This window comes from Calonectris borealis, chromosome 21 (assembly GCF_964195595.1).
Source record: "Calonectris borealis chromosome 21, bCalBor7.hap1.2, whole genome shotgun sequence".
Lineage (NCBI taxonomy): Eukaryota > Metazoa > Chordata > Aves > Procellariiformes > Procellariidae > Calonectris > Calonectris borealis.
Window position 1 is genome coordinate 9,946,458 of NC_134332.1, and position 26,108 is coordinate 9,972,565.

Here is a 26,108-nt window from a genome sequence, read left to right on the forward strand (position 1 = left end):
ATCCTTGTTAATTACAGCGTCGTGGGCCTGATCTGAAGTGGGTTTCAGCAGGACTTGCAGATGCTCGGCGTTTTTCTGCACTGAACCGCGTTCTTGTCAGTCAGCTTGCTGCTTAGCAGATGCAGTTAATTTAATTTTGACAGGCGCAAGCGAAGTTGCGCGAGGGTCCGACCTCCTCCCCTGCTCCTGCTGGTTTGCAGGGGAGAGGAGAAATCTTTATGCAGCAAATGGCTGGAATGTAAAGGCTGGACTTGAAAGTTATGAAATCCCGAACTGACAAGAGCACACTTCATTAAAAATTCATCTAAAATAGCCATTATATAATAGTTGTGGTAATTAGCTGAGAGAATAGTTTTCTCTCCTGGCCTCTGATTCCTGACAGTAAGGAAAGAGGGCAAGAAACAACCCAGAATCCGTAACGAGCGGCTCCGGCGCAGCCCGTGCAGCATCCCGAACAGGGCTGGGAACGGCGCGCTGCAACGATGTAAATCACGGCTCGTGACGCCAGATAATTGCAGCCGTAATAGAGTAGCTGGTTCTAACTGCGGGAACAGCGAGCTGATCCCGCGAGGGCCGGTGCCGTGCGGTGGCCGGTCTGACGCTGTGCTGCGCACAGGGGGACGCTCGCGAGCAAAGAGCTATGGGGTTTTTTTAGGAAGTAAAGTGGCGAAAAGAGGATGCCCTGTGTGTTCGCCAGAGCACTTTTCCTTTGGCTTTTCGTTGAGGGTCTTTGAATGGCTGCAAACAGCCCCACTGCTGAAAGGGCCGACGGGAGCCGGGCAGCGCCCATCCCGGCACGGGGAGCGGTGGTGCTGAGCAGCCGGAGGAAGGCAGAGCCCACGCCGGGGGCGCGCAGCCTCTGGCCTTTTTTGGCGTTAAACTTCCAGTCCCAGCTTCCTCACCGTAAAACACAGATGTTTAATTTTAGGCTGGCAGATGTTTCACTCCTGGCTGAGATCTGAAGCGAAGGCAAGATAGGGGTATTTATAAACCAGTAATATTTTTCCTATACTAATTCCAGATTAGCTCCCCGTATAAATAGGTCACAAATCAAATCTCTACATTCCAGTCCGTTGTTATAAATGTACTATTTGTAAAACGTAAACTATCTCAGTTGGGACTAGATCATATATCTGTCCCGCGGTGCGTGCGTGTGTCCTCTGTGGCACAGGTTTACGTACGCAGGCAGATGCTGGCGATGCCAGGGCTACGGCAGGGATGCTATTTTTGGGGTAGTCCCACTGCCAGTGGAAAATAGGCTAATGGGATAAAAGTGTTTATGAAATACTGCTCTTTGAAAAGAAACTTCTCGCTGCGTAGAGAACGGGAGAATTATCCACGTGTTTGCATAGGTGACTGGTGGTGGAGCAGATGGAGATGGTTCTGTAGCCATTGTGGTGGACCAGGGCTCGTGACTTGTGGTTTCATGTTGGGGCTCTGTAAATGTTAACTTTTGGGTGAGGGTCCGTCACTCTGATCTTTCTGTATCTCAAAATCCCATTCCTGAAACAGAAATAGTATGTTGAAGTTTATATGCAGTAAATGGTCAAAAGGAAAACCCAGACTGGTGGGAATTGGGGGTTCATGAATAATTTTGAAGCCCTGGTGTTTGGATTGTCAGGAGCTAAGGAAATAAGTGAATAGTGGCACCAGGTGTGTCCCAGCCATTCCCAGCGCTGCCAGACCCCGGGCACTCGCCCGAGCAGCTTGTTGCCCATCACCGATGAGGGTCAGCGGGAGCTGCGTGGGCGCAGCATCTCTGGTCCCAGGCACCTGGGGCGGGATGTGCAACCATCCTGGCATCACCAAAACCATCGTGGGCTCAGCAAGAGGGTGGTGTAATGGACCTCTAAGCCGGACGGTACGTTTAGGGACAAGGAGGACATGTGCCCCTAGCATCACGCAAAGCCTGGAGCTGTGGAGCACCGGTAATTCCCGCGACTCCGAGCGTGGACCGGTGAGTTGGTTTGAGGTTGCTTCTTCAGCCAGAAAACCCGGGCTATTTCCCATTCTGGACCACGTGTTGCCAGCTGCAGCATCCATATAAGTTTGAGATGAAAGCGTATATCTGAATAAATAAAATATAGCGGTGTTGGGCTGGCGGCTCTCATTGCTTCCTCTGTAATGATTTCCTGCCCCTCTGCGCTAGCTGGTAGGCTCCTTTCTTGGTCGAGAACAAAACTGTGTTAAACAATACTTCACATTGTTTGCTCTTTCATTCAAGGGAAGGAGCCGCTGCCCTCTGAAGATACAAATTAATTAGAAGCGAATACTATCCTGTTCTTCAGAGCATAAAGGCCAAACAGAGTGGCTTTCTTTGAAAACATGGGACCAAAGTGTCTCTTGTATCCTGCTTCTTTACATAACCGATTGCTATCTGCTGAATTGAGGTGGCACCGAAAGGCCTAAGTCTTCGGTCGTTTTTGTTTAGTATCATTGAATTTGTGCTAATGCTTTAATGGAAACAAAGTCCAAAAAATGATTCATGCCCACGTTTAGTGAGAGATTTATAGACAGCGAGCCAGCAGGACAGATGTAGCCAAAATAGAATAGTGGATTGAGTTATACTTGGGCTTTTTAGCCCAAATTTTGGTTTGTTTTATGAAGTATGTGATTTCACAGGAAGAAATGTAAACTTCTCGATGGCTCCATGCGTGGGAAATGAAATGTCTCTGAAAGCAAAGAATTTCTTCAAGGCAGGTTGTCACTGACCCCTCGGCACGGGTCTCAGTGCGGCAGAGTTTTTTTCCCCAAAAGCTGCTTTTCTTTCAGGAAACAGATTTGACACCAACCCTTGAAATGTCTCCAGGAAGGTGGTGTGAACTCGGTGCTTCTGCTGCCCACTCTCTTGCCTGCCTTGTTATTGCTACCTTCGCATCTGTTTGGCCCAAAAGTTGTTTTTTATTGAGTGTTTGCCCATGGAAGGAGGTGGAGCAGGTAGGTTTGTCCTTGTCTGCTGTAGCTGTTTGCCAGCTGGATGTTGTAGGTGTTTAATTTCTTCGCTGCCAGCAGTCGTGATGAAGGAGCGGGCAGGAGCAGGGCATGGTGATGGCCCTTCCAGGCTGAACTCTCTTCTGTTCCTCTTACAGCAACACTGGGTCACAAGCAGCGAGGACCTTCTCCCTGCCACTCCTGCCCTGAACTCCGTCTCGTTTGGGGTATTGATTGCAACTGCTTTCCCTGGAGACCCGCGGCCTTTATACCGCTCAAAAAATAACTGCAGGCGTCTAGGAAACTTTCTGAGAATCCGTACCGGTCTGCCCAGCTTCCCTTCAGCAGCTTAACGTCTGCTGGTTTTTAGGTGGTGATGAATATCGTGGGTGCTTTTGACCCGAGTCATTAGTTAAAAGTAAAAATAAAAACCTAAAAGTGCAGTTTTACAGAACCTGGGCAGAGCGCTGTGCTTGTGAGGGCTTGCGACGGTTTTCCTGCTCCTGCCGGGCAGCCGGAGCGGTGGCTCCGCGGAGAGCCCGGCGCTGGGGAGCGCTCGCCCTGACGAGCTGCCTGCAATTAGCAGGAGCCCCGTGCACAGGCACACCTCGGCCTCGCCTGTCCTGTCCCTGACGGCACAGGGACGTGCGTTTAGCACAGAAAGCTCTTGCCAAATTCTGTTTTACCCCTAAGGGCATCGTGCACCAGTCTTTCATTGCCGCGAGAAGAGAAGAGGAGAGAACATCCCAGGCTGGTTTCTGGGATTTATCAGCAGAAGAATAGGGCATATGTGGCCTATATATAATTTTACCTTTTAGTTCAGCCTGTGTGTAACCTGCAGAGGACTCTGGGTGGGAGCTCCATACCTGCTGCTTCCTCTCCCCTTGAGATGGGCATTTATTTTGCAGCGGCCCTTGCACCGCATAGCCTGCCTCGGTGGGCATGCCTTGCCAGAGCCAAAAAGCCTGTGAGGGACGGCAGAGCGGGCACTCCCTGGGTGTGGGTCCCCCATACCTCCTGCCCATCTGCTTTTGATTTGTTTGAGCTGGAAAAAATACCAGTGTTCAATGGGATATACTCTGCTTATCACTGTTTGAAAGCACCAGAAATACAGCAGGTCTTTTAGATGCTTCCTCTGTGTGAGCAGAAGAGGACTCCCATCTCCAGGGAGAAGGTGCCTTGGGAGCGCTGTTAAAGAGGGAAACACTGCAGTGGGTGAAAATTCTGTGTGTAGTGGGACTGCACCCAGCACCGCACAGCCCTGCCACTCTGCGGAGGTAATCGGCCGTGATGGCAAGAGAAGTTCGTTTCAAAACACCACGTGAATTGTTCTGCTCCTGCTGATTCTTAATCACCGAAGGAGATGCTCCTCTGCCACGGTGCAGCTCCATGAGCAAGTGGGAATCCTCCTGGCATTCCAGCTCTTTAGGGAAGGAGGGAGCGGTGAGGATGGGGATGCTTCCAGCCCCGTGCCTGCGATAGGATGCCACGGCACAGCACGGCGTCGCGGGGCATGTCCTAGTTAGAACACTGCTCCCATTGTACGGGAGCCATCACCCTTTGGTTACTGCAGCAACAAGTCTGTAAAACTTGTTATTTTATCTAGAGTGGAAAAATGTCCCCCAGAACACCAAAAGAATTGCAGGAAAAGACACCTCTTGAGTGGGAGACATTTTGAGTTCAGAAACGCTGATTTCTGGGCTTTTTTCTTCTCTGTATTCACAGATACTGAAGCACAGAGCTGGGTTTCATTTTGTGTGTGGCACTTGCCACATTATCAAACCTTTTTGGGAAAAAAGACGGATCATTATAGAGCTGGGCTGCCATTCAGAACTGTAACTGCTCCCACCACCTCCCAGTGGAGTCGATGTACACCCGCGTCAGCCCTCTTTTGCTGTCAAAAATTGTAATTTTAAGCAAGCCTGTGGACTTGCATGGTAAATGTGCTTTAGAAAGCGAATCCTCTGTATGCCCACAAGACCCAGACTTGCGCGGTGCCGGTAGGACAGCTCGGTAGTCTCAGCTTTTCGACGTTAACGGTTGCTGATGGGCGGTGATGGGCTCTGGGGCTGGTGCAGCGGGGAAGTCACAGCTGTGTCCTGGCAAAACCCAGTAATTTGGGTTTGAAGCCACAGCTTAATAACATTTTTTGGCTTGTTGGTTGGGGTCTCTCTTGTAATTAAGAGGAAACGTTAGCCTGCGAAAGGCAGAATAAGAGGAGGTGCTTCGGGGGGTGAGTTGGAGCTTGCAGGAGGTGCTGGTGGGTGCCGTCCTCGCGGGAGGCTACAGTGACCTTTCTCGGTGCAGTGGGTATCTGCAGAGTCTGACTTCTAACTTCAGTAGGAAAAAAAAACATCAAGAGAAGTAGTTATGGTACTGATGCAGGTGTTTATCAAACTCGGGCAATTTATTGCCTGTTTTAGAAACCCCTGGTGAAGTAACCTGCAGTTCTTCTGGGAGTGTTTGGGGAAGCCAGCTCCGTATGCTGCGCTTCCAGAACGATGCCAGCTGTGCAGAGTTGCCCATTTTCATAAATGATTAACTTAGGAAAAGTTAAAGCATAATTAGATTCCAAGAATCCCTCTCACAGAACCGAAACGCGCATACGAGACTGCTGCGGTAGGTGGTGGGGGAGACCAGGACATCTCTCCGTGCTGTGGGTGGCATCTGCCCTGCGGTCACTGGCCCTGGCGAATGGTTGTATTTCTGGAGGGAGGAATATTTCCAAGAGCTACCTGAAAAAGTAAAAATCTGACCTTCTGTTACTACTGTGCCTGCATAGTAAACTGTTTTAATGGTTTTCCCTTTTAATTTTTAAGTTGCTCAAGAGAAGCCAGAGCAGATCCCGCTGGAGAACCGCTCCTGTGTCCTCATACGACGGGATCTAGTTGCTCTCCCAGCCAGTCTTATCAGTCAAATCGGATACCGTTGCCACCCAAAACTCTACTCAGAGGGAGATCCTGGAGAAAAACTTGAGCTCGTTGCAGGTAATAAGGGGGTAGCTTTCCTTTGCTTGAGAATGCCTGGAGATCACGGATGTTTTCCTTCTTGAAACATGTTCTTCATCTTGCTTGCACCATTGCTGGAGTCGTGCGTCTTGTGTGCCCTTGCTGTGTCTTTCTGGATTATTCATCTTCTAAAAAGTTCTAAGTTTCCTTTAATTTGCTGATAGAAAAATGTGTCATTAACAGGATTTATTCAATTGAATTAATTTAGCATTTTAATTGAATTCTCCAGCTTGTGTTCTTCCTGATTGGTGTGGCTGCATCGCAATTGTATTTTGATTTAGATGCACAGATCTAAAAAAAAACCAAAAAACCCCATCGCATTTTAAGATTTACAAAGCAATGGAGATAAAATTTGTGTCAGTGAACAAGCTTTGAAAAAACCTGTAAAAGTTTTTTAAAAATTGGGGGTGTTACTGAACTGTGAAACGCTGCAGCAGGAAGGAAGAGAAGGAATTGGTTTGAGTTCTTTCTTCTACCTTTATTTTCATTTGGGGGGAATTTACAATATCGGGAGAATTCACGACTCTATACAGGATTTATGGCCAACTTGAGGTGGAAGGTGGTGCTTTTAATGATACTGGTGGTGTTGAGCTAAAGACAAAGAGAGAAATCCGGTAGCCGTGGGGTGGCCATGCCAGCCTGTAGCCCGGGTACCTGAGTGCTGCACGGATGACGGATGTTTGACTGGGGTGTCCAGATCAAATTCCAGCTTAAATAATTATATTCTGCTTTTATAAGTTCCCCCCAGCTTCTCTTTGCTGCAATAGTCCCCTCAGCTTATAGCCCGCGCTGTTGTGAGGTTTTTTCCCCGGGACGTAGCTATGTTTGGGTGAAGCGATCTTTTCACGACAGCCTGTACCTGCTGCCCCGGCGCAGAGGTTTAATTAATACCCGCAAAGCCCTTGGTACAAAAACGACATGTGGCAGCGCAATCAATCCAAATCAGTTGCCTTTTCTTTCTAGTCATTTATCTCTCGGTAAGTAGCATGATTTTATTTTCAGTCTGTAGAAGGAATCTGGATTTCAGGGGATGCCCAGAAAGGTTTCCATCAGATCGAGGGTGGGTCTTTGATGGAAGGCAGGAGTAATACGCACGTGCTGTACCACAGCATACAAGCACAAGTATTTATCTTGTATCTGGAATATTCATTTTGTACCCATTTATATTTTATGTGAGACTTCTTAAAACCATCAAGTGGTGCAGGTTATTTTCACAGTGAGAGCTGCAAATTGGCTTGAGGCAGCTCTGCTTGATTTACATTTTTCAATCTGGAAAAAAAGTAGATTAATATCTCTAACCGATAGTGGCTGCCTCGGTTATTTTTTTATTTATTAAAGTGAAGTTACCCTCGGTAGCATCTGGCGTTCCCTCGGATGGCTTATCTCTCAAAATACTGCTGCCAAAGAAAGACTGCAGCTAATTGCTGTCTAAAACCTGGTGAGACCTGGGGGTGGGACTTGGCCCCGGAGCACGCAGGAGGATCCTGCAGCGAAGGTTTTCCTCAGCTCTCCGTTCGGAGTATTCTCCTTTTGTCTCCGATTTTTCATGCCGTAATTGATTCTGCAAACTTCAGCAGCTCTCTCCGCGAGGGTCTTCAACAAGCCTTGCGGTCCTCGCAGTACCCCTGATGGACGGCTGCTGTGCACGGAGCATGGCGAGAAGCGGGATGGCTCCGAGATCCCGCGCGATGCTCCGGGGCAGGACCGGTGCCCTGGGCTGCCCGCGGCGGCAGGGAAGGTGCCGGCGGCCGCCGTCCCCGGGGAGGGGGTCGGGCTCGGGGAGCTGCTGGGCGCCTGCCCTGGCGCAGCCCGCCGGCGCGGGCTGCTCTGCAGTCTGTCCTCGTCCGGAAGGTCAGGGACAATCATCTGTGGGCTTTCCTGGAAATCCAGGAGGTAATTTTATTTCTCCAGTAGATGTTTTTATATCTGGAGAACAGAGCGTGTTCTGGACCCAGATACGACCCATTATTTAATCTTAATTAAAAGCAAATACCAAAACCCTCTCGTGTAACAGTATGCTTGAAAAATAGAGTAACCTCCCCCTGCAAGCCGATGCCGAGGCAGGAGCGGTTTGGTCTGTGTGAGCCCTGCGCAAAGTAAAAGCGTTGATAAGAAACCTGCTGCAAAGCGCTGCCAAGCCCCTGGACATGTGGGGCCGCTTTGGCAGGGGCTCCTCTTTCTTCCGGAGAACATCCTTAAAGGCAGGGTACTTCAAAGTCAGCAGCTCCTGCGCATTAGAAGGAGAATTCCCTGCTCACCAGAAGTATCAAGAGGTGGTGGGCTGGGGTTTTTGGAAACTGTTAGATCTGTAGTGTAACCAAGTACATTTTCTGGGCTAGACGGGGTTTTTTGCTTTCTTTCTAGTTATATGTTCTACGATCTTTCACTTGAGAAGTGGCCAAATGGATTGGGGTTTTCTTCCTTCAGAAAGAATAAATAATCTGATCTGTACATACAAAATCACAGAATAAAGCCTTGCACTGTATGTCTTTGCAAAAAAAAAGAAAAAAAAAAAAGAGTCCTTTCATTTGATCTCCATAGACTTCCTTTCTGTACAGATAAAATTAGGAATTATTATTACCTGGGACTTGCCAAGAACCCAAGGGACTGCGATAAGAGTCCCTGCTGGGCTTTCCAAAAATCCTGCCATCCTCGTTGGGCTTTCCTACAGCAGGTGAAGAGCACGTGCCCTCCCCGTCACACCGGGGCCGGGACCGGCCCGCGCACGGGAGCGGTGCTGCCCGCGCGGCCAGGGTTTCATCCTGAACTCTCCCTCTCCAACCCTTCCAGGCTCAGGTGTTTACATCACCCGGGGGCAGCTGATGAATTGCCACTTATGTGCCGGTGTCAAACACAAGGTCCTTCTGAGACGTCTTCTGGCCACCTTCTTTGATCGGTACGTGCTCTTGGTTCAGTTTATTTTCTGGTGTTTTAACCACGTTAATAGATAATGTGTCGTGAGTGCTTCATCCTCTGTATATGCTGCACTGATTTCTGCGCTTTTTCTCAATGCTGCTTGAACCTGAGCACCCGTTTTTCCGATTCCTTGCCTTAAAATCACGTAACGTGGTGATCCCTCCGTAAGAACCTAAAGGGAAGGGGACGGCGTCCCCTTGTGATGCGCCGTCCCCTGCCGTCCCCGGTGTAAGGGTCCTTCTTCGCCTTTCTTGCAGGAACACGCTTGCCAACAGCTGCGGAACTGGAATCCGGTCCTCCACGAGCGATCCCAGCAGGAAGCCCCTGGACAGCAGGGTTCTTAACGCAGTCAAATGTAAGGAGAGAGATTTACTGCTGCTCTGTTGGAACGGCATGCCGAGAGCAAAGCCGAAACCTGAGCAGGGAAGGCCATCTCTGTTGAGTAATATGGAACTATGTATGGTGAAATTAGGTTATAGGAAAATTAACTTATTTTTTACTTTGCATAATTTGGGGGGGGATGAAGTGAATATTTTTTTTTTTATTTGTTTGGCAGTATCTTAATATAAAACATTATTGCTACTTGACTATTTTGCTGTATTTTAAAGCACTAATTTCGCAGTTAATTATTTGATTGATTGGTGCTCTAAGAAAGAAATCAAAACTACGTTTTTGGCAGCACATTCAGAGCTTGATACCACTGAAACAGGCCATGTCCATGTGCTGGCTTTTATGCCCTAAGGCTCTGGCTTGCATTTGGATTCATCTGAGTGCAGGGCTCTGCCAAACCCCCTGGTTTACGGGAGCAGAGTGTGTCCAATCCATCTCCCAGAGACGTCCTCCACACAGCTCTCGGAGGTGCTGGCCCCGCGGTGCCCGAGGCAGCCGTGGTTTGCGGTGCCCGGGGCTTTTGGGGCGGTAGATGTGCCCCCAGGAGTCAGGGAACCCACTGGCAGCTCCAGCCCTGGTAGCAGGGGAGGATCTGCTCTCCATCTCGCTGGCAGCCTTTCTGTTCGGTTTGCAGTCTATTTCCTTGAATATATTTTGTAAACTACTTTTTTTTTATTTTAAAATATGTGAAATGGGAGCCCTGCTGCAAATAATTGCCTTTTTAGAAGATTGCATAAAGCAACAGGAGCTTTTGTTTTTAACACATGAACTCCACGCAAAGTTCTGCATCGTGCGGTGCGGCTCGGCTAGTCGGTCTGTCTGTCTGTAGAGCCGCGGAGCTCTGTCTCAGAGCGGGGGGTACAAAAGGTTCAGCCCTTTAACACCCCTTCTGGGGTCCTGCAGGTAAGATCCCCGGTGTTTGCGTGATTACTCAGCGCCCTAACTTTAGCCAGGGCTGGGATGTGCAGGGCTCCCTGACGGATGGCCCTTCCCTCTGCACGTTTGTGCCCAATGTCTGGTGGTTATACAAGAAAAGGAGAGTTTTGTTCCTTCGGTCAAGGTAGCTTAATTATTTATGGCAGGGACCAGAAACAAACGGTTAAATATTTGGCTCTTGCAGTCGCCCTTGAATGCAAGGAGCGTGCTGCGGGACAAAAGGTGCTGCTGGTGAGTGAGGACCTGGGTGGTGCAGGAAGCCCTGGTGGTTACTGCAGCGAAGCCCGTTTACCATGAGCGTGATATACAGTGGAAAGCAATGTGCTCTCTCACCCTCGCTGGATTCTGGATAGTAAATCTTTATGTAAATATTATTGCGCTGGAAAATGAAACTCTAAGCAATTTTTTTTTATTTTTAAGATTTGGAAGATAAATCTTTCCTTTCCCTAATTGTTGCTGTGCTGCTGAATTCCAGGGGCCTTCCAGCCACCCTCTGAGATCCGTAGCACGTGGAGAAAAGGGACAAGATGGCAGATATTCAATACGTAAAGAGAAAATCACTAGACTGTGCTGTTGGTGCTTGCCCATAGCTTGTGCGTGGTGCTCTCCTGAGACAGCCTCCCTGTTAGCACCTTCACCCTGGGGAGCCCTGGGTCTGGACTTCCAGCCTTGGTCCTTGCTGAGGCTTGCAAAGAGTTTCAGAGGTTGGAAAGGCCTTGTTGTCCAGTGACCGTGCCTACGACTCTGTCGTGTGTCGGGGCATAAGATGACATCTTACTGCCTGAATTTGACAGAGAAATATCCCGTGCACAAGCTTTAGTTGATAATTACTCACCATGGCAGTGTGACGATGTTGCTCCGTAACATCAGGTGCTCGGCCCCCATGGAGGAGCAGGGCTGCAGCCGAGGTATTGCTGGGCTTCTGCAGAGTACGTGCCAGCTGATGTGCTCCCGGTGGGATACCGGAGCTGGCGGGGCCGGTGGTGGCCCTGCGGTGGGGCGGGCAAGGACGGTCCTTCAGGCTCTCTGGTCGAGAGCAGCTCGGACGTTTCCCAGCCCCGCAGCTGTGCCTGCCCCACCGTGGTTTTAGGAGCCGTTAATGGATCTGCTGCTGAGGAGTTCGTGTTGACCTTTTCCGTGTCCATCTCTGCTTTTGGCCGTCCCAGCGTGCTGCGGCCGGGGGTACCGGGCTGGGTCCTGCGGGCAGGAGCCTGGTACCTGCGGGGCTCGCTGGGTTCCCGGGGAGTGAGTGGTCCTTCTCCAGCCCCCTTCCCCGTGCCATCTGGTTTTGTCCCTTCTTGATCATCTCCATCTCGAGCGGAGGAGCCCGTGTCTGTAAGTCTCTCCTTGCGAGAGCTCTGGCGCGCGGGTGGCATCAGCCCGTGCTAAGCCTTGTGGCAGGTCTCTAGGACGGGGCAGAGGCTGTGGTCACCTTTGTATTGCTTTCTCTGAATCCTCAGCTATATGTATCCCTGTCTTTGCAGTGTATTGTCAGAATTTTGCCCCGAGCTTTAAGGAAAGCGAGATGAATGTTATAGCAGCCGATATGTGCACCAACGCCCGCCGGGTCCGCAAGCGCTGGCTGCCGAAGATTAAGTCCATGCTGCCCGAAGGGATGGAGATGTACCGCACGGTCATGGGCTCCACCACAAACAGTGTCCCCCTGGATCCTGAATTCCAGCCCAACACTGCTCAGGTCTTTGAGCAGCGAATCTATGCAGAAAGGAGGAGCGATTCAGGAACTATAGTAGCCTTGAGAACTAACACAGTGAACGTAGAGCTAAGCAATGGATCCAGCCAGTCCTTCGAACAGAGCGAGGATGCCGAAGGGGCTGGCTCGGTGATACAGGAGGCAGCTGCCACAGATGCTATGGCATCGGATACCCAAAGCACTCCGCAACCTTTTGAACAAGGTTCGGGCTCCTCCAGCCGGCCCGAAACTCCCGTGAGAAGACAAGATGGTACTTACGGAGGGACTTTATAAAGAGAGCAAACGTTTCGTGACCTATAAGGGATCTGTAATACTAAAGCTGCTTGCATGCATTACTAATACAAAACAAAAAATGTGATCAAGCCACTTACCTACTGAACTGCTACTGTTGCCTGAAAAAAATGTGATTTTTATTCTGCTTGTATTTAAAATTTATGAAGGAAATAATCGCATTCGTTATACTGTAAACGACTAGGTCTGTGGCGACCTACTTAAAAAAAAATATTGGGCTCCTTTTTTGATATTCCTGAGGTTAGTCTATAAGATTGTAGCTTTTTTCTTCTTTTTTTTCCCCCCCTTTTTTTTTTTATTTTAAGAAGGGGAGGAGAAAAGCTAGCCACCCCCCCCACCACCCCCATCATCACCACCCCATCCATTACTCAGCTCAGAAGTAAAGCCATCGTTAACCTTGTCCTCTAAAGAAAGTTTTACCGTCACTTAACAGGAAAGCAAGGTGTGTTAGGGTACAAGTGCTGTGACTGGCGATGTTTGTCTCTAGCAGAAGGGCTCTAGCCAAGTGGGACAGGGTGGGGGAAATCGTTAAAGGCTTCTGGCGTCGGAGGGAGCCCCTTGCCATGGGTGCTGCGGGGCAGGGTGCTGCGGGGCAGGGTGCCACGGCGCCCAGCCGCTGGCGAGGGCTCGGTGCCGTTGTCTCGGGGAGTTTTATCCGGTTCCCCGGAGCAGGGATGGTTCCGCAGGAGTTCAGGCTTGCACGTGTCGGGAGGACTGCGTGGGATGCAGGTGGAGACCCTGGCCAGTGTAGTGGTTCTTGTCAGGTTTTTTCCCAATACGGCTGAGTTTTGGGTTTGGTTTCTCTCTCCCTCCCTCCCAGCGACTCCTTTTCGTTTGCTCCTCCTTGCTTGCACCTTCACGTCACCCGCTGCTTGGGCGAACGGGCTCGCGCCACCCCCCTGCACCCCATCGCCTCGGGGCAGCGGGGCGCGCAGGCAGACCAAGGCCAGGGGCCACCTCCTGGGGGGGGGTGGCCCCCCTCAGCCGCCTGCAGCGGGCCTTGGAGAGAGATCAGAGCACGGGAAGCACGTTGTTCTTGCTCCGAAGGGCACGGAGCCGGGAGCTCTTGGCATCAGCTCCCAGCAGCATCCGCACCGGAGGCAGAGCGCGGTGCAGCCGCCGGCGTGCGGGGCTCGCCCGCCGCCCTCTCCCCTCCACCCCCGGCCAGCAGCAGCCTGCTCTCGCTTTTTAATAATTTGAAGTATATTGGATGCAAAAAGGTTTTTAAAAAAAAAAAAAGAATTAGCTTTGTGCCCTTCTGTGAAGAGGTTTTGGGGAGGAGGAAGCATTTCGCCTCTTGCTTATCCTCCAGACAGGCCCTTCTGGGGAAAAAGCCCAATGTTGAGTTATTTGTCATTTTTTTCTGCGAAAGCTGATGTCTCCAGGCTGCCTTGGCTTTGGCTGGCCTCGGCTCGGTGGCGCGGGCGCTGCGATGGGACCTGCGGGTGCCGCTGGAGCCTGGCCGGGCAGCGGGTACCAGCTCACCCCCGCGGCTCTGCCGTGGCCCTCAGCACCCCCCGAAGGGGCCGGGATCCCTCCGCAGACCCGGCTCCCGCAGGGCGTGGGGTGCAGCCGCTGCCCGGCCCCGCTCGCTGCCGCTTCGCCCTGGCTGCGGGGCCGGGCGGGGGGACGCCGGGCGCCCGCAGGGATGCCGAGGCCGGGGTGTCTCCGAGGGATGGGGGCAGTGACGTGAAAGCCAAGTATGGCTTTTTTCTTTTCTTTTTTTAATTATTGTTTTGACTGTGACTAAACGGCCTGCTTTAATGATATTTACAGTCTGTTCTGCAACAAGTTTGGGACTATGGACAAGTGCAAGGTGCACAGAGGGTCGCTTTTGAAGGCTGCTGTGGCTGTGCTCTCCCTTTCTTTCCTGCTTTCGTTCCCGAATCGGCGCTTTGCTCAGGGTTTTCTTCCTTCTTTGTATTTCCATTGGGAAAGGGGGAGGGGGCAGAGGATAACCCAACTTTTGGCCACTTGTTTTGTTTTCTTCGATACTTGAAGCAGTTTTTTGCATCCTAATAACAAAGCTGTCCGGCGCTTAGCCTCTTCCGCTGCTCCTTGCCCTGAGAAAAAAAGATCAAGGACGGGGTGGTTTCTGCCTCACGTCTTGCACAGCTCTCGGTTTTTGGCGCGGCTTGGCTTGGGCGGACCGCGGTGCCCCGGCCCGGGGGGGCCGGTGCGGGTGGCGGCACGATGAGCCGGTGCAGGGGCGCGCGATGCTTTGGGGAGTGGGGACGAGCACAGCCAGGGGCTCTTTTTGCACTTTACCCACGTCGGCAAACAAAACTCACGCTCTTGCCGAAGCCCGGAGCCGGTGCAGCTCGTCTGCCGCCCGGCAGCGCCGCGGGAGGAGGACGAAGCTGAGGAGGGGGACCAGAGAGCTGAGCTCGGGGTGGGCTCCTTCCCCAGCCACCCCGAGGAGATGGGGCCGTCCGGCTCCCTGGCCTGGGGGTGTCCCCGTCCCCCCGGGAGCGGCTGCTGGGCGTCCAGCTCTTGGGCAGCTTGGCGGGTCGGGGGGGCTCGGGGGGGTCAGGTTTGACTGAGGACCCCCCCCGATCCCCCATCGCCTCCCCAAAAGTTTGGGTTTGCCAAACGTTTGAGGCAAGCTGGGAGCGGATCCGGGCGTCGGAGGTCACAAGTCGTCCCTTCTGTGTGTGTCTGTGTGCGCGTAGAGAGAGAGAGAGAGATTAAAGCTGTTGCCAAGGGTTCCTCCTCCCTTCTGGCACTTGCTGGGCTGTGGTGAGGGGCTGAGCCCTCCAGCCGGGGCTCGCGGTTGGCTCTCGGTATTAATTCTGGACCAAACCCGCGCCCAGAGATTCGGCCCGGGCCGGCGGGGCCAGCCGGGGGGCGGCAGCAGTACTTGAACGGCTTGGGACAGAGAGTCTGAAGAGAGTCAAGTTGCACAGTGAAAATATATATTTTTATACCTAGCACAACTTCCTGTATATTTTTGGGGTTTTTTCTTTCTTTTTTTCCTTTCCCTTTTTTTTTTTTTTTTTTATTTGGGTTTGTTTATTTTATTAATTATTATTATTAGGAAGGCAAACTTCTAAAATGTGAAGGGCGTTGGGTTTTTCCTTATCTGGTAGATGAGGGCAAGCATTTTGCACTAATGTTTCCTGTGTGTGGAGGATTAATGATATGTTTGAAAATGTTATATGGTAATGATTGTATTCTTCCGAAAAAAAAAAAAAAAAACAACAAAAAAAAAGTAACCCCTTTAAAATACTGAATGTAAGGTGAGAACAGAGCAGTCCATCGATTGTATGCGGCTTTCCTGAGTGCCTTAGAATTTTTTGATCATTTTTTCCAAGGAAAACAGATTAAGAAGATCAGATCATAACTGACTCCTTCCTCCTCTTTGTTTACGACACTATTTTAAATTATAGAGTTTGGGGCTGCTTTATAATGTGAATAGGAAACTGCATTCATCTAGGTCTGATAGTGTAAAATCAAAGCATCAGTATTTATGGTATGTCTGCACCTTTATTCTTATGCTTGACTATTAGCAATATTACATGTATATTATATATCTAAAGTTATACCAAGCACCTTTAAAGAAAACAGAGTGTAAGCATACAAGTTACCTGCAGCTGCCATATAGTGTAGAAGCCAGCCCCCTCCTCGTTAGCGCCAATTACCACCGCCCTCCCGAGGGCTGCCGCTTTGCAGAAGGGCTGCATGACCTTCTGCCGCACCGTGGGCCCGCGTCTCGGCGTCCCGCGGGCCCAGCTTTGGCCGGGGGTCGTGGCCAACCCCCGGTGTCCCACGGGCCGGTGACGTTCCCGCGCCGGTTTGGTCGCGGTGACGCTGGCGCGGGCAGGAGCTGCCGGCGGAGGGGGCTCGGGAGGAGGAGGGATGGTGCCGGCGTTGCCGCGTCGCCGGCAGAAGATGGGGAGCGGGTCCTTTTTGCCACCTTGATGATTTAATTCTTCTAACTGTGGTTTCACCCTAGAAATTCCCCGGGGGGAGCGGGGCTGGTGGCGGGGAGCCCGGCCGTGGGTGGCACGCACCGGGGCCCCCCTCCTCCGGCCGGGCGAGGGGTTCAACCCCACCCGGCCCCCCAAAACTGGAATCGCCCATGGCTTAACCGGCGTTTGAGGGAGCGGAGCATCCTCGCCGCGGTGTGAGGCGGGGGGCTGCCGCCTGCCCCCAGCCCTGCCCCGGTTCGCTGGGGTGGCTCGGTTCTCTGGAGATCGCTCGCTGCCAGTGCAGAAGGGCCAGCGGGAAACCGGGACGAGCCCCGGCCGCAAATCCCCACCGCCCCATTGCCAGCCCGCAGCCATCGCGGGCTTCAACCGCTGTCCCAAGTGTCCCGCTGCCGAGCCGGCCGCGCTGGCAGCAGCGAGCCCCGAGCGCGGGGGGGAGGGCAGCGAGCGGGGGGCTGGGGGGGCCGGCGTCTACCGCGCTCACAGCGGAAACCCCGCAACTCCTCCCATGAGTTTCTTCCACTGTTAAGCGTTTTGCACACAAAATTGTGATTTTTATGTCAAGGTAAAAGCCAAAACTTGCAATACTATTTTTAGCAGACAAAAAAAGAAAATAAAATAATAAATAAATAAATAAAAAACAACTGAGTATAAATGTATAAATATTTTTGACTTGAACATTTGGATGGCACTTGATTCAAATAGAACATTAATCCTTTGGACAGAATGTTTGGGAAAAAAAAGGACTTAAAGTACAAGGTTGTTTTTAAAGCGTCTTCATAGGGTATTAAGTAGTACTGTAATTCATGACTGTTAAAAATACTTTCTGTGCTGTAAGGAAATCTCACAGTACCACTGAATTATGTTCCTCAACTGTCTCAGCCACGAACGATGCTAGCTGCTTTTTTTTTTTTTTTTTATCGTGCATTATTCACTAGTATTTATGTGCTCTTACTCTGTATAGTTAAGACTGTTATTTTGTAGCCATGGCTGACATGATATATCAGTAACTAAAAAAAAAAGAGAAAAGATTAAGACCCCCGAGTTGGAACTGTGCTCATAGCTGTTTTCATATGATGAAAAATCCATTTAAAAAAAAACAAACCCAATGTGATCATTAATTGTAAAACGCTTTGTAAAATTCACATTTACAAAATAATAAAGTAAATTACAATTAAAAGCTTTTCTTTGCTCTGTTTTCTTTCCTTCTGGGTCGTGGATGTTGCGAACCAGGAGTGGTTGTTAATAGGTGCTGCCCTGCGGGGCCAGGCTCCGCGTCCAGGTGTGAAACTACCCCCGACCTTGGCCAAGTGAGCGGTTTTACCCAAATTTGGGGCTTTTCGGCGTTCCCTGCCCTGGGCTCTCCACCCACCTCACCTGAGCTGCCTTGGGCATTTTCGGCTTTTTTTCCTGGACGCATCACACGCTCCCTCCCTCCCGCGCTCGCTTTATTTATTGGTATTTTTAAAAATTGACTTCGCAGCCCCCCGAGTCGGCGCCCGGGCGCGTGGCCAGAGCGCGGGGCCGAGGGCGGAGGACGCAGCATCAGCCGAACCCGCCGCTCCCCCGCTCCCTGAGCCCCTTCTGTCCACCGAGGGAAAACCTTAACCGGGCTCCGAAAATACGGGCAGGTAAATTATTGTTGCCGCACTTCCAGGGTGGGAGTCAGCACCCACGGACACCTGTGACGAGTTTGCCAGGCCTCGGGCAGCGGGGCGCAGGGTGAGGATGCTCCGTGAGATGCGGCGGTTGCGGTGCGTTCGCCATCCCGGCTGCGGGGGATGAGGTACCGGCGTGGACGGGGAGGACGCTCCGGCGGTGAGGCCGGGAGGTCGGAGCCCTGCCCCGGGGCTCCTGGCTCGGGCTCTGCCCAGGGATGGGGTTCTTGCGGGGGTTGACGTTGTCTTTAGGATGGGGAGGGGGGGAAAAGGGTTGCAAAGCCCCCGGCAAAGCCAAAGAGGCTGAGATGCCCCTGCAGGCGGGTGGGGCGGGTGCAGGGGACCCCCCAGCTGGAGGGGAGGGCTGGGGGTGTCGGGGCGACTGGCAGCAGGGCGGGCTGCGAGGGTGGTAATTCTGCTCTCCGTAATTTTTTGTCTGTCTGGTTTTTTTTTTCCAACCCAATTGGCCGTAAAATTGCTGAGAAGCTGCATTTTCTCTGCTTAGCAAAAAAAAAAAAAAAAGTGCCCAAAACCACTTGCATTTGGGGTTTCATTTAATCTCATCTTCCTGAAAGGAAAAACACAGAAACTTGGATGCTCGTGTACGGCACATACCGCCATGTTATATAAACCATCTCAAACTGATTTATTCTAAATGAGTTGTTATAATCAGAATTTTCCTTATGAGCAGCTTTCTTGCAAACGTCAGTATTTCAGAAAAAAAACCATCATACGACCGCTCCAATATTTCAAACTGATTACTTATAAACACCATTTCTAAAATTAGGTCTTTGGTGTGCGGCATTGTCAGAGTGGGTGTATTATGATCTGCAGAGAGTATAAAAAGATAAATGAGTTATTTAACCAAGTAAACGACGTTGCTGTAGAAATGTGCAGAGGGAAAGCGTGCGGGGGGAGGACCGCGCCGTGGCGTGCCTCGCATTGCGGCAGCGAGAGGGGCCGGCGCGGCGCGCGGGGAGAGCGGTGGAGCGAGCAGGGGCTGGATGGCGAAAGGTTTCCTCTTCACGTGAATGTTAGTGGGTTTATTGCTATTGTTATAAAACGGCCGGTCTCCCTCTGCCCGGCGCGGGGCCGTCATTTCGGCAGCGCCCGGAGGTGGCGGAGGCTGAGCCACGGGGCAGCGGGTGCACCCACGGGTGCGCTCTTCCCCAGGGCATTAAAAAATGACGATTTGTTGCTGCTGTATTGGATCGCAGCTGATTTCTGGGAGGCAGCTCTGGGTTTTAAAGGCTCGACCTGTCTTCTTTTGCTCGGGATCTGCTCCGGAGGGAGAAATGCCGGAGCGCTGCACCCGCTCAAACTCTCTGAATTTGGCTCTTTCACCTCCACCCCCGCTGGTTTTTGGCCCCCGGGGTGTTACAGGGCTGCGCTGGGTGCAGGGTGTCCCCACCACGGGCCCCCAGGGACACAGCCAGGCGGGTGCTGGGGTCGGGGACCAGCCCGGGGACAGCAGGGACACTGCACCACCCTGCCTGGCTGGGGGGAAAATACATCCAGGGCTCTCGCCGTGCCCAGCGGCTCCCTCCTCCTCCAGGAAAAAAGCCCAAAAGGAGTGAAAGCTGTTCCGCTCGCTGCAGTCCCCGCTGGGCTGCATATTGAGGCTGCTTTTTGACTTTTTTATAGTTTATCTTTTCCAGCGCTGCTCTGCACCGGCTCCTGATGACGGATCACCCCAGGAGGGCAAAGGGGAGCTCGTCACCCACCGCAGCCCAGGAGGTGAGGCCGCCCAGCTGGAACCAAACACGGCCAAGCCGAAAGGGCCAGGAACTTGCTCCCAGGTGCCTGGAGGGGTCCCAGAATGTGAGCTGTAGATAGGGGAAAGCAGGAGACTCTGGAAGGCAGCTGGCCAGGACCGCGTCCAGGAGGGCCAGGGAGCGGCACAGCCTCGGGCAGACATACCTGTGATGGCTGGTGCAAAAGGCGCTGGCCATTGCAGATGGCGTGGCCATTGCAGAAGGCATTGGCCATTGCAGAAGGCGTTGGCCATTGCAGATGGCGTTGGTCATTGCCAAAGGTGTTGGCCATTGCAGATGGCGTGGCCATTGCAGATGGCGTGGCCATTGCAGAAGGCATTGGCCATTGCAGAAGATGTTGGCCATTGCAGATGGCGTTGGTCATTGCCGAAGGTGTTGGTCATTGCCGAAGGCGTCGGCCATTGCCGAAGGCGTCGGCCTTTGCAGACGGCGTCGGCCTTTGCAGACGGCGTCGGTCATTGCCGAAGGCATTGGTCATTGCCGAAGGCGTTGGCCGTTGCAGACGGCGTCGGCCTTTGCAGGTGCTGGCCATTGCAGAAGGTGTTGGTCCTTGCCTTGGCAGCCAGGGGATGCCGGCAGGCGGCCAGCAGACACCGGGGCTGCAGCATCCCAGCACCGCGCTGCTCCACCAGCACCGAGCTCCCATGTGAGCCCGGCACCGTCCCTGCTCTCGGCCCCGTGGGAAAGAGGAGAGAGCGAGAGCTGCGCCTGGCCAGAGCCGAGGCACCGGGTACGGCTGGATCCACCCCAGCTCGCCCCCCTTTCCCCGAGACTGCTGCCTGGGGGGGATAGCAGGGAGGGTGCGCGCCCGCGGGTGCTGGGGGTGCTGCCGCTCCCTCTCCTGAACTCCGTACATGTGAGTGAAGTGTGAGATTTACGTCCGAGAGGCCCATCGAGCAGATGCTATAAATCACGGCCGCGAGCGCTCGCTGCACCAGCGCTGAGGAACACTTCACAGCTTCTCTTATTTATATGCATCTTTTGCACCAGGCCATTTTATAATAGACTGCGGAGCGGCACTCCAGCACCGGCGATGGCTGATATATATCGTGCAGGACAGAAAATACAAATAAAGGGTGAAGGGTAGGAACTGCATCATTCCCGACGCACGCCGCCGTGCCCGCCTTGCTCTGCGGCGCTGACTTGGGCGCACCGGCGCTGAATTAAGATTGCCACCGGCACATAAATCAGCCCCGGCGAGCAAGGGCTGCAGGCAGGGTCTTCGGAGTGTTATTGTAGGGTAGCTTAAGAGTAATAATAAAAATAGTAATGATAATGCCCTGGGTTTGGCGAAGGGATTTGGGGGTGGCAGAGAGGGGTGGGAATGCGAGCGGGGGGGGTCGGCCATGTCGTTGGGGTCGTGCCGGGACAGCGACAGCCAGCGACGGCGGCAGCGGCACGGCGGCAATTAACACGTTCCTGCAGGAAAGCCGCCGCCGGCGTGCAGGTAATTAATGCGCGGCCGCTCCCCGAGCAGCTAACGGGGGATGCGTTGCGGGAGGGCGGCGGAGCCAGGCTCTTGATTTTTGGCCCCGGCTGATGCCGTCTGCGCTGGGGCTGGGACGGGGGCAGGGGCGGCAGGGCGGCACCCCAGATCCTCGGGGTGGGTCCGGGCCTTGCCGGGTTGGGCAGGGTCCCGCAGGGCCGGCAGCCCTCGCCCAGCCCGCGTCCCCCCCGGGGCTCCGCTCCCTCCGGGAGAGGAATTAGATCAGTCCAATTCAATGCAGGGACAAAAAGAAACAAAAAAGGAAAAAATGCCGAGCCACAAACCAAGACGACAGGTAGATCCAGGAGGGGAATGTAATCTCACTCGCTGGGCCCAACCAGAAGTTGCAATACATAAATTATTGCGCCTAAAAGCTTCTATAATTTCACTTCTGTTTGATTCACCATAAAGTACCACCATGCCCTCCGCATCTCCCCGTTTGATTATACATTTGTACCAAGACACAGCTTATGCTTAAAATAACATTACTGGAATAGAGACGGACAAGAGAATTCATTTGAATGGAAATCAATTTGATTAGAAAAGTAAATTACCCAGAGTCTATGAGCAGCATATTGCAGTTTTGAATAATAATAATAATAAAAAAAAAAAAATCATGGCAGCAAAGGATCTGAAATGTTGTCACGGAACGGAGCCGCTCGGGCACTTGAGCTGTGATCGCTGCCCAGCACAGGGCCGGAGCTGGGTCCCTGCGCCCGGGCACCCCCAGGCAGAGCCCCCCCACGCCCCCGGGGACCCCCGTGCCACCGGGACCCACGGTGGGGGACGAGCCGGTCTGTGTCTGCCAGTAGCACCTCCCTGCCCCAAAGCGACGGGCACGGCTCGGCGTAGGTGCGGGGCCGCCGGCAACGGGCACGGCTGCGCGCGGCCGAAGGGGACGGGCAGGGGTCTGTGCGGCTGGAGGTGCCTGCGGGGGCCTCATTTGATGTGCCCGGGGGTGATGCTGGGCAGAAACAGCCACCGGCCGAGCCATGGGCCCCCCCCGGCCGCCGGACTGGGGGTCACCGCTCCGATTTGGGTGTCCTTTGGGATGACAGCACGCCGGGGCGCGGGGCTGGCTGAGGGAGGACGGCAGGATCCCTCCCTGCGTGTCCATCCAGTGCCAAGGAGGTGGACGAGGTGGCAAGCAGCCGGGGAGGCCAGTGGCCATCGGTGCCCGGCAGGAGCGGGGCAGGACCCCCCGTCGCTCCCTAAAGGCGCGTTTCTCCTGCATCAGCTGCGGGGCCAGAAACGGCTGAGTCGCACACTTTGCTGAGCTGTGATATTTTATAAATAATCAATTGGTATTTAATTCCCATGTGATAACTGTCTTATTAAATCTAAATTTAATGTGTATTTGGGAAACCCTAATTTAAAGTGTTACTGCATGCACCATCTGGTGTGCTCTCTAAATACAAATGTAATAACATAATTCAGAATTACATCATAAAAGTAAGTTATAAGAGATTAAAATGCACAACTACGTTCTTCAGTCAAGGCAGCTTTTATGCTTTTTCTCCTGATTTAGACACAAATCACAGCCGAAACATCCCCACCCTGATTAAGTGATTTTCTGCAGGGATCCTCTGCGCGGAGCGCCCGGGCGGGAGGTCAGAGCAGCGCAGCGCAGGGGCCGGGCTCTGCCGCACCAGGGACGCTCCTGAAGCCTCCGCTCGCCGGTGCTGAGGGGGTCGGGGCCCCGGGGGTGGGGGAGAGGTGATGGGCACGGGGCACCCCGGGGTGCTGCGTCCCCCACCCCGACAGCGAGCTGCCCTGGCACGGGCGGCGACTGCTCACCTGGAGCGCTGGGGTTTAAGGCAATGCCTTAACACGGGTCAGAGCACCCCCTCCAGCCCCTTCCCACGGGCGCAGGGCAGGCTCGGCGACCCACCGGGCCGCCTTTTGTTGAAAAACCGGGCAAATATAACCCAGAGTTCGGTGCCTCAATGGTCTTTTATAGTGGCAGTAAATCTAACATCTTTGCAAAAACCCCTATTTTCTCTCCACGTTGAATGAAACATGAGATTCCTTAATAGAGAGGGAAATTAAAATCTAGTTTTATTGCAGTTCCTGTAACTGGTATCTAAGCTATTAATAATCAATCCATTCTTGCTTAAAAGCTAACATTTATCACGCCAGCTAAGATGAGCTGACGGGCACTGGGGGGAAAGTACAATTGACTGCAATTACACTTTGAAAAATGTTATCTGTGCCACTGACCACTGGGGATAAATGATGAGATTTCATTTGTTTCTTCAAGCTTCAGATTCTTTTTCCCAACTTTTTTTGTTGTTTTTTTTTTCCTTTTGCCCACAGGTTGCCTCCACGCTGAGCTGCTCAGGGCAGGACCTGGGGGAAGGGAACTGCAGTGTCCCAAAGTGGGGGGGATCCTCCACGCTGTGCCCGGTGAGTGCAAGTGCCACCCCTCTGCTCCCCTCCTGTCTGGGGACATCGCACCTTCCTCATCCTCAGCTGGGGACATCGCACCTAGGGACATTGTACCGTCCTCATCCCCTCCTGTCTGGGGACATCACACCTTCCTCATCCTCACCTGGGGACATCACATCTAGGGACATCGCACCTTCCTCATCCTCACCTGGGGACATGGCACCTTCCTCATCCTCACCTGGGGACATCACACCTAGGGACATCGCACCTTCCTCATCCCCACCTAGGGACATCACACCTTCCTCATCCTCACCTGGGGACATTGCACCTAGGGACATCGCACCTTCCTCATCCTCACCTGGGGACATCACACCTAGGGACATCGCACCTTCCTCATCCCCACCTAGGGACATTGCACCTTCCTCATCCTCACCTGGGGACATTGCACCTAGGGACATCGCACCTTCCTCATCCCCACCTAGGGACATTGCACCTTCCTCATCCTCACCTGGGGACATCACATCTAGGGACATCGCACCTTCCTCATCCTCACCTGGGGACATCGCACCTTCCTCATCCTCCCCTGGGGACATCACACCTAGGGACATTGCACCTTCCTCATCCCCACCTAGGGACATCGCACCTTCCTCATCCCCACCTAGGGACATCGCACCTTCCTCATCCTCACCTGGGGACATTGCACCTAGGGACATTGCACCTTCCTCATCCTCACCTGGGGACATCACACCTAGGGACATCGCACCTTCCTCATCCCCACCTGGGGACATCACACCTTCCTCATCCTCACCTGGGGACATTGCACCTTCCTCATCCTCACCTGGGGACATCGTGCCCAGGGCGATCTGTGATTTCTGCAGCCGGGGGCCGGTGCTCCCCCCGAAGGGCACCCATGGGTGCCTGTCGGGGCTGGATTGCCCTGCCAGGGGTCCCTTCCCCTGATTTAGGGCAAAGTGCCGCTGCAGAGAGGGGCTGCAAACGGCTCCGCGTCCGGCACAAGCACGGCGCCGGGAGAGGGGCTCCAGAGCAGCCTTGTTGCGGGGCCGCCAGACCTCTCCCAACAGACCCCAGCACAACAGTTTCTTACTTTTATTCCTGCATTTACAACGGGGAGGAAGAGGCTGGTGAAGGAATTGATTTGCTTGATTTACTGGTATTAATGAAACAGCTGACCGTAGATCTCCCGCAGCAATATTACGCTCCCCACGATAATTCTCCAGACTCCAAACTTTTCAAATGAGTTTTTGCAATTTAAAATTAATAATTGTTCTGTCTAGAACAAGGATAATTAAATGCCTGTTCATCCTCATTATTGTCAGCCTTGTGATTTGTTGTTTTCCCTGTAATAAAATTAACCGGTTTAACTAATGGGTGCCAAAACTTGATAATTAAAGCTGAGCAAATAATTTGCAACAAATAGTTTACCCACTGGATTTGGCGGGTCCGGGGCAGACACAGGGCCGACGGCGAGGGGCTGGGAGCCAGCGGCGGTGCCCGCCCCGCGTGGGGCACCCCGGCAACCTCCTTTTTCTTAAAATGGTCATTTTTTTAAATGAAATTTTAAATTTTCTTTCTTTCTAAGGAAGCACGGGTTCTGTCACCACGGGGCAGATCCTTCACCAGAGTTTGGCAGGGCCGTCCAGCGATGAGGAGGCCCACAAGCGACAGCAGCTGCGCTCCGGTGAACCCCGCGGCCGTGTAGGTGGTCGGAACATGGGAACTCTCAAGGGGAGGAGAGGAATTAAAACGAAGAGCCCACAAAAGAAATTTGGTCAGACACAATCTTCTAACAAGAACGGACTTTAAACTTACGGTTATTATCAAGGTTTCATTTCAGCAGCAGTTAAAGAAGCTTTAGAAGGTATTGCAATTAATTTGTACGTTTATATTACACATTACAACGGAGGGGCCATTCACGAGGCGCTGACATTAAACGTAATGTCCTGGGCAATGGACAGTTTGTCTCTCCCTCCTGGGCGCGTTCCCGGTGGACGGTCGGGGCTCGGCGCTGCCGCGTCTCCGCGGGGGCAGCGGTGCCGGGGACCCCGACGCTCGGGAGGTCGGGCAGGGCTGCGCGGGCTCGGCCGGTGCTGGTGACAGCGGGGGGTCATCGCGGTGACGCCCCACGGGGCCGGGCCGGGGCTGGGGGCACCGGTGGGAAGCGAAGTGTTGGCCCCAGCTCCGCGGCACGGCCAACGAGGCTCAGATGAATATAAGGAGAATATGAAATGTCTCATACCTATAACTTTAAATTAAAAAAGCAATGTACTGTTTATTGGTTCTTCCGAGTGTCTCCGGAGCGGCAGGCTCATAAAGATCATATTACAGTACAAGCCATTATGCAAAGAGTTTACTATATATACATTTCTAAATGCTTCAGCAAACAGCAGCCTACTTACGAGCAGAGAAGGATAACTGGTTCGTTTGGGGTAACAAATGATCCTTGATTTGATTTTAAATGCAATGACAGCAAAATTTATTTCTTATTTAATCACTTGCCAGAGCTGTTGAGGACGGGATGGTATTAAACTGCACAATGCAGCATATGACTACTGAATCAGTTGAAATAGGCATAAGAATATATTATGTTTATAGGATAGAAAAAGATTGTACAGCAATGCATATAACTAGAATGGGTATTTTTGTCATTTATACAGTAGCTTGTATCATT

The 26,108-nt window shown here is 52.6% G+C and overlaps 1 protein-coding gene across 6 annotated transcripts in view; it reads left to right on the top strand.

The window, feature by feature from the left end:
• The window catches only part of NACC2 (NACC family member 2), an 87,224-nt gene extending 69,932 nt beyond the window's left edge, over positions 1-17,292 (top strand). For all 6 annotated transcript variants that reach the window (XM_075170739.1, XM_075170737.1, XM_075170743.1 and 3 more), the window contains exons 3-6: positions 5,751-5,918; positions 8,730-8,835; positions 9,113-9,210; positions 11,666-17,292. In XM_075170739.1, coding sequence (XP_075026840.1) covers positions 5,751-5,918; positions 8,730-8,835; positions 9,113-9,210; positions 11,666-12,165 — 872 coding nt within the window. In that variant the 3' untranslated portion in view covers positions 12,166-17,292. The remainder of the gene's footprint in view (positions 1-5,750; positions 5,919-8,729; positions 8,836-9,112; positions 9,211-11,665) is intronic.
• Positions 17,293-26,108: the final 8,816 nt, after the last annotated feature.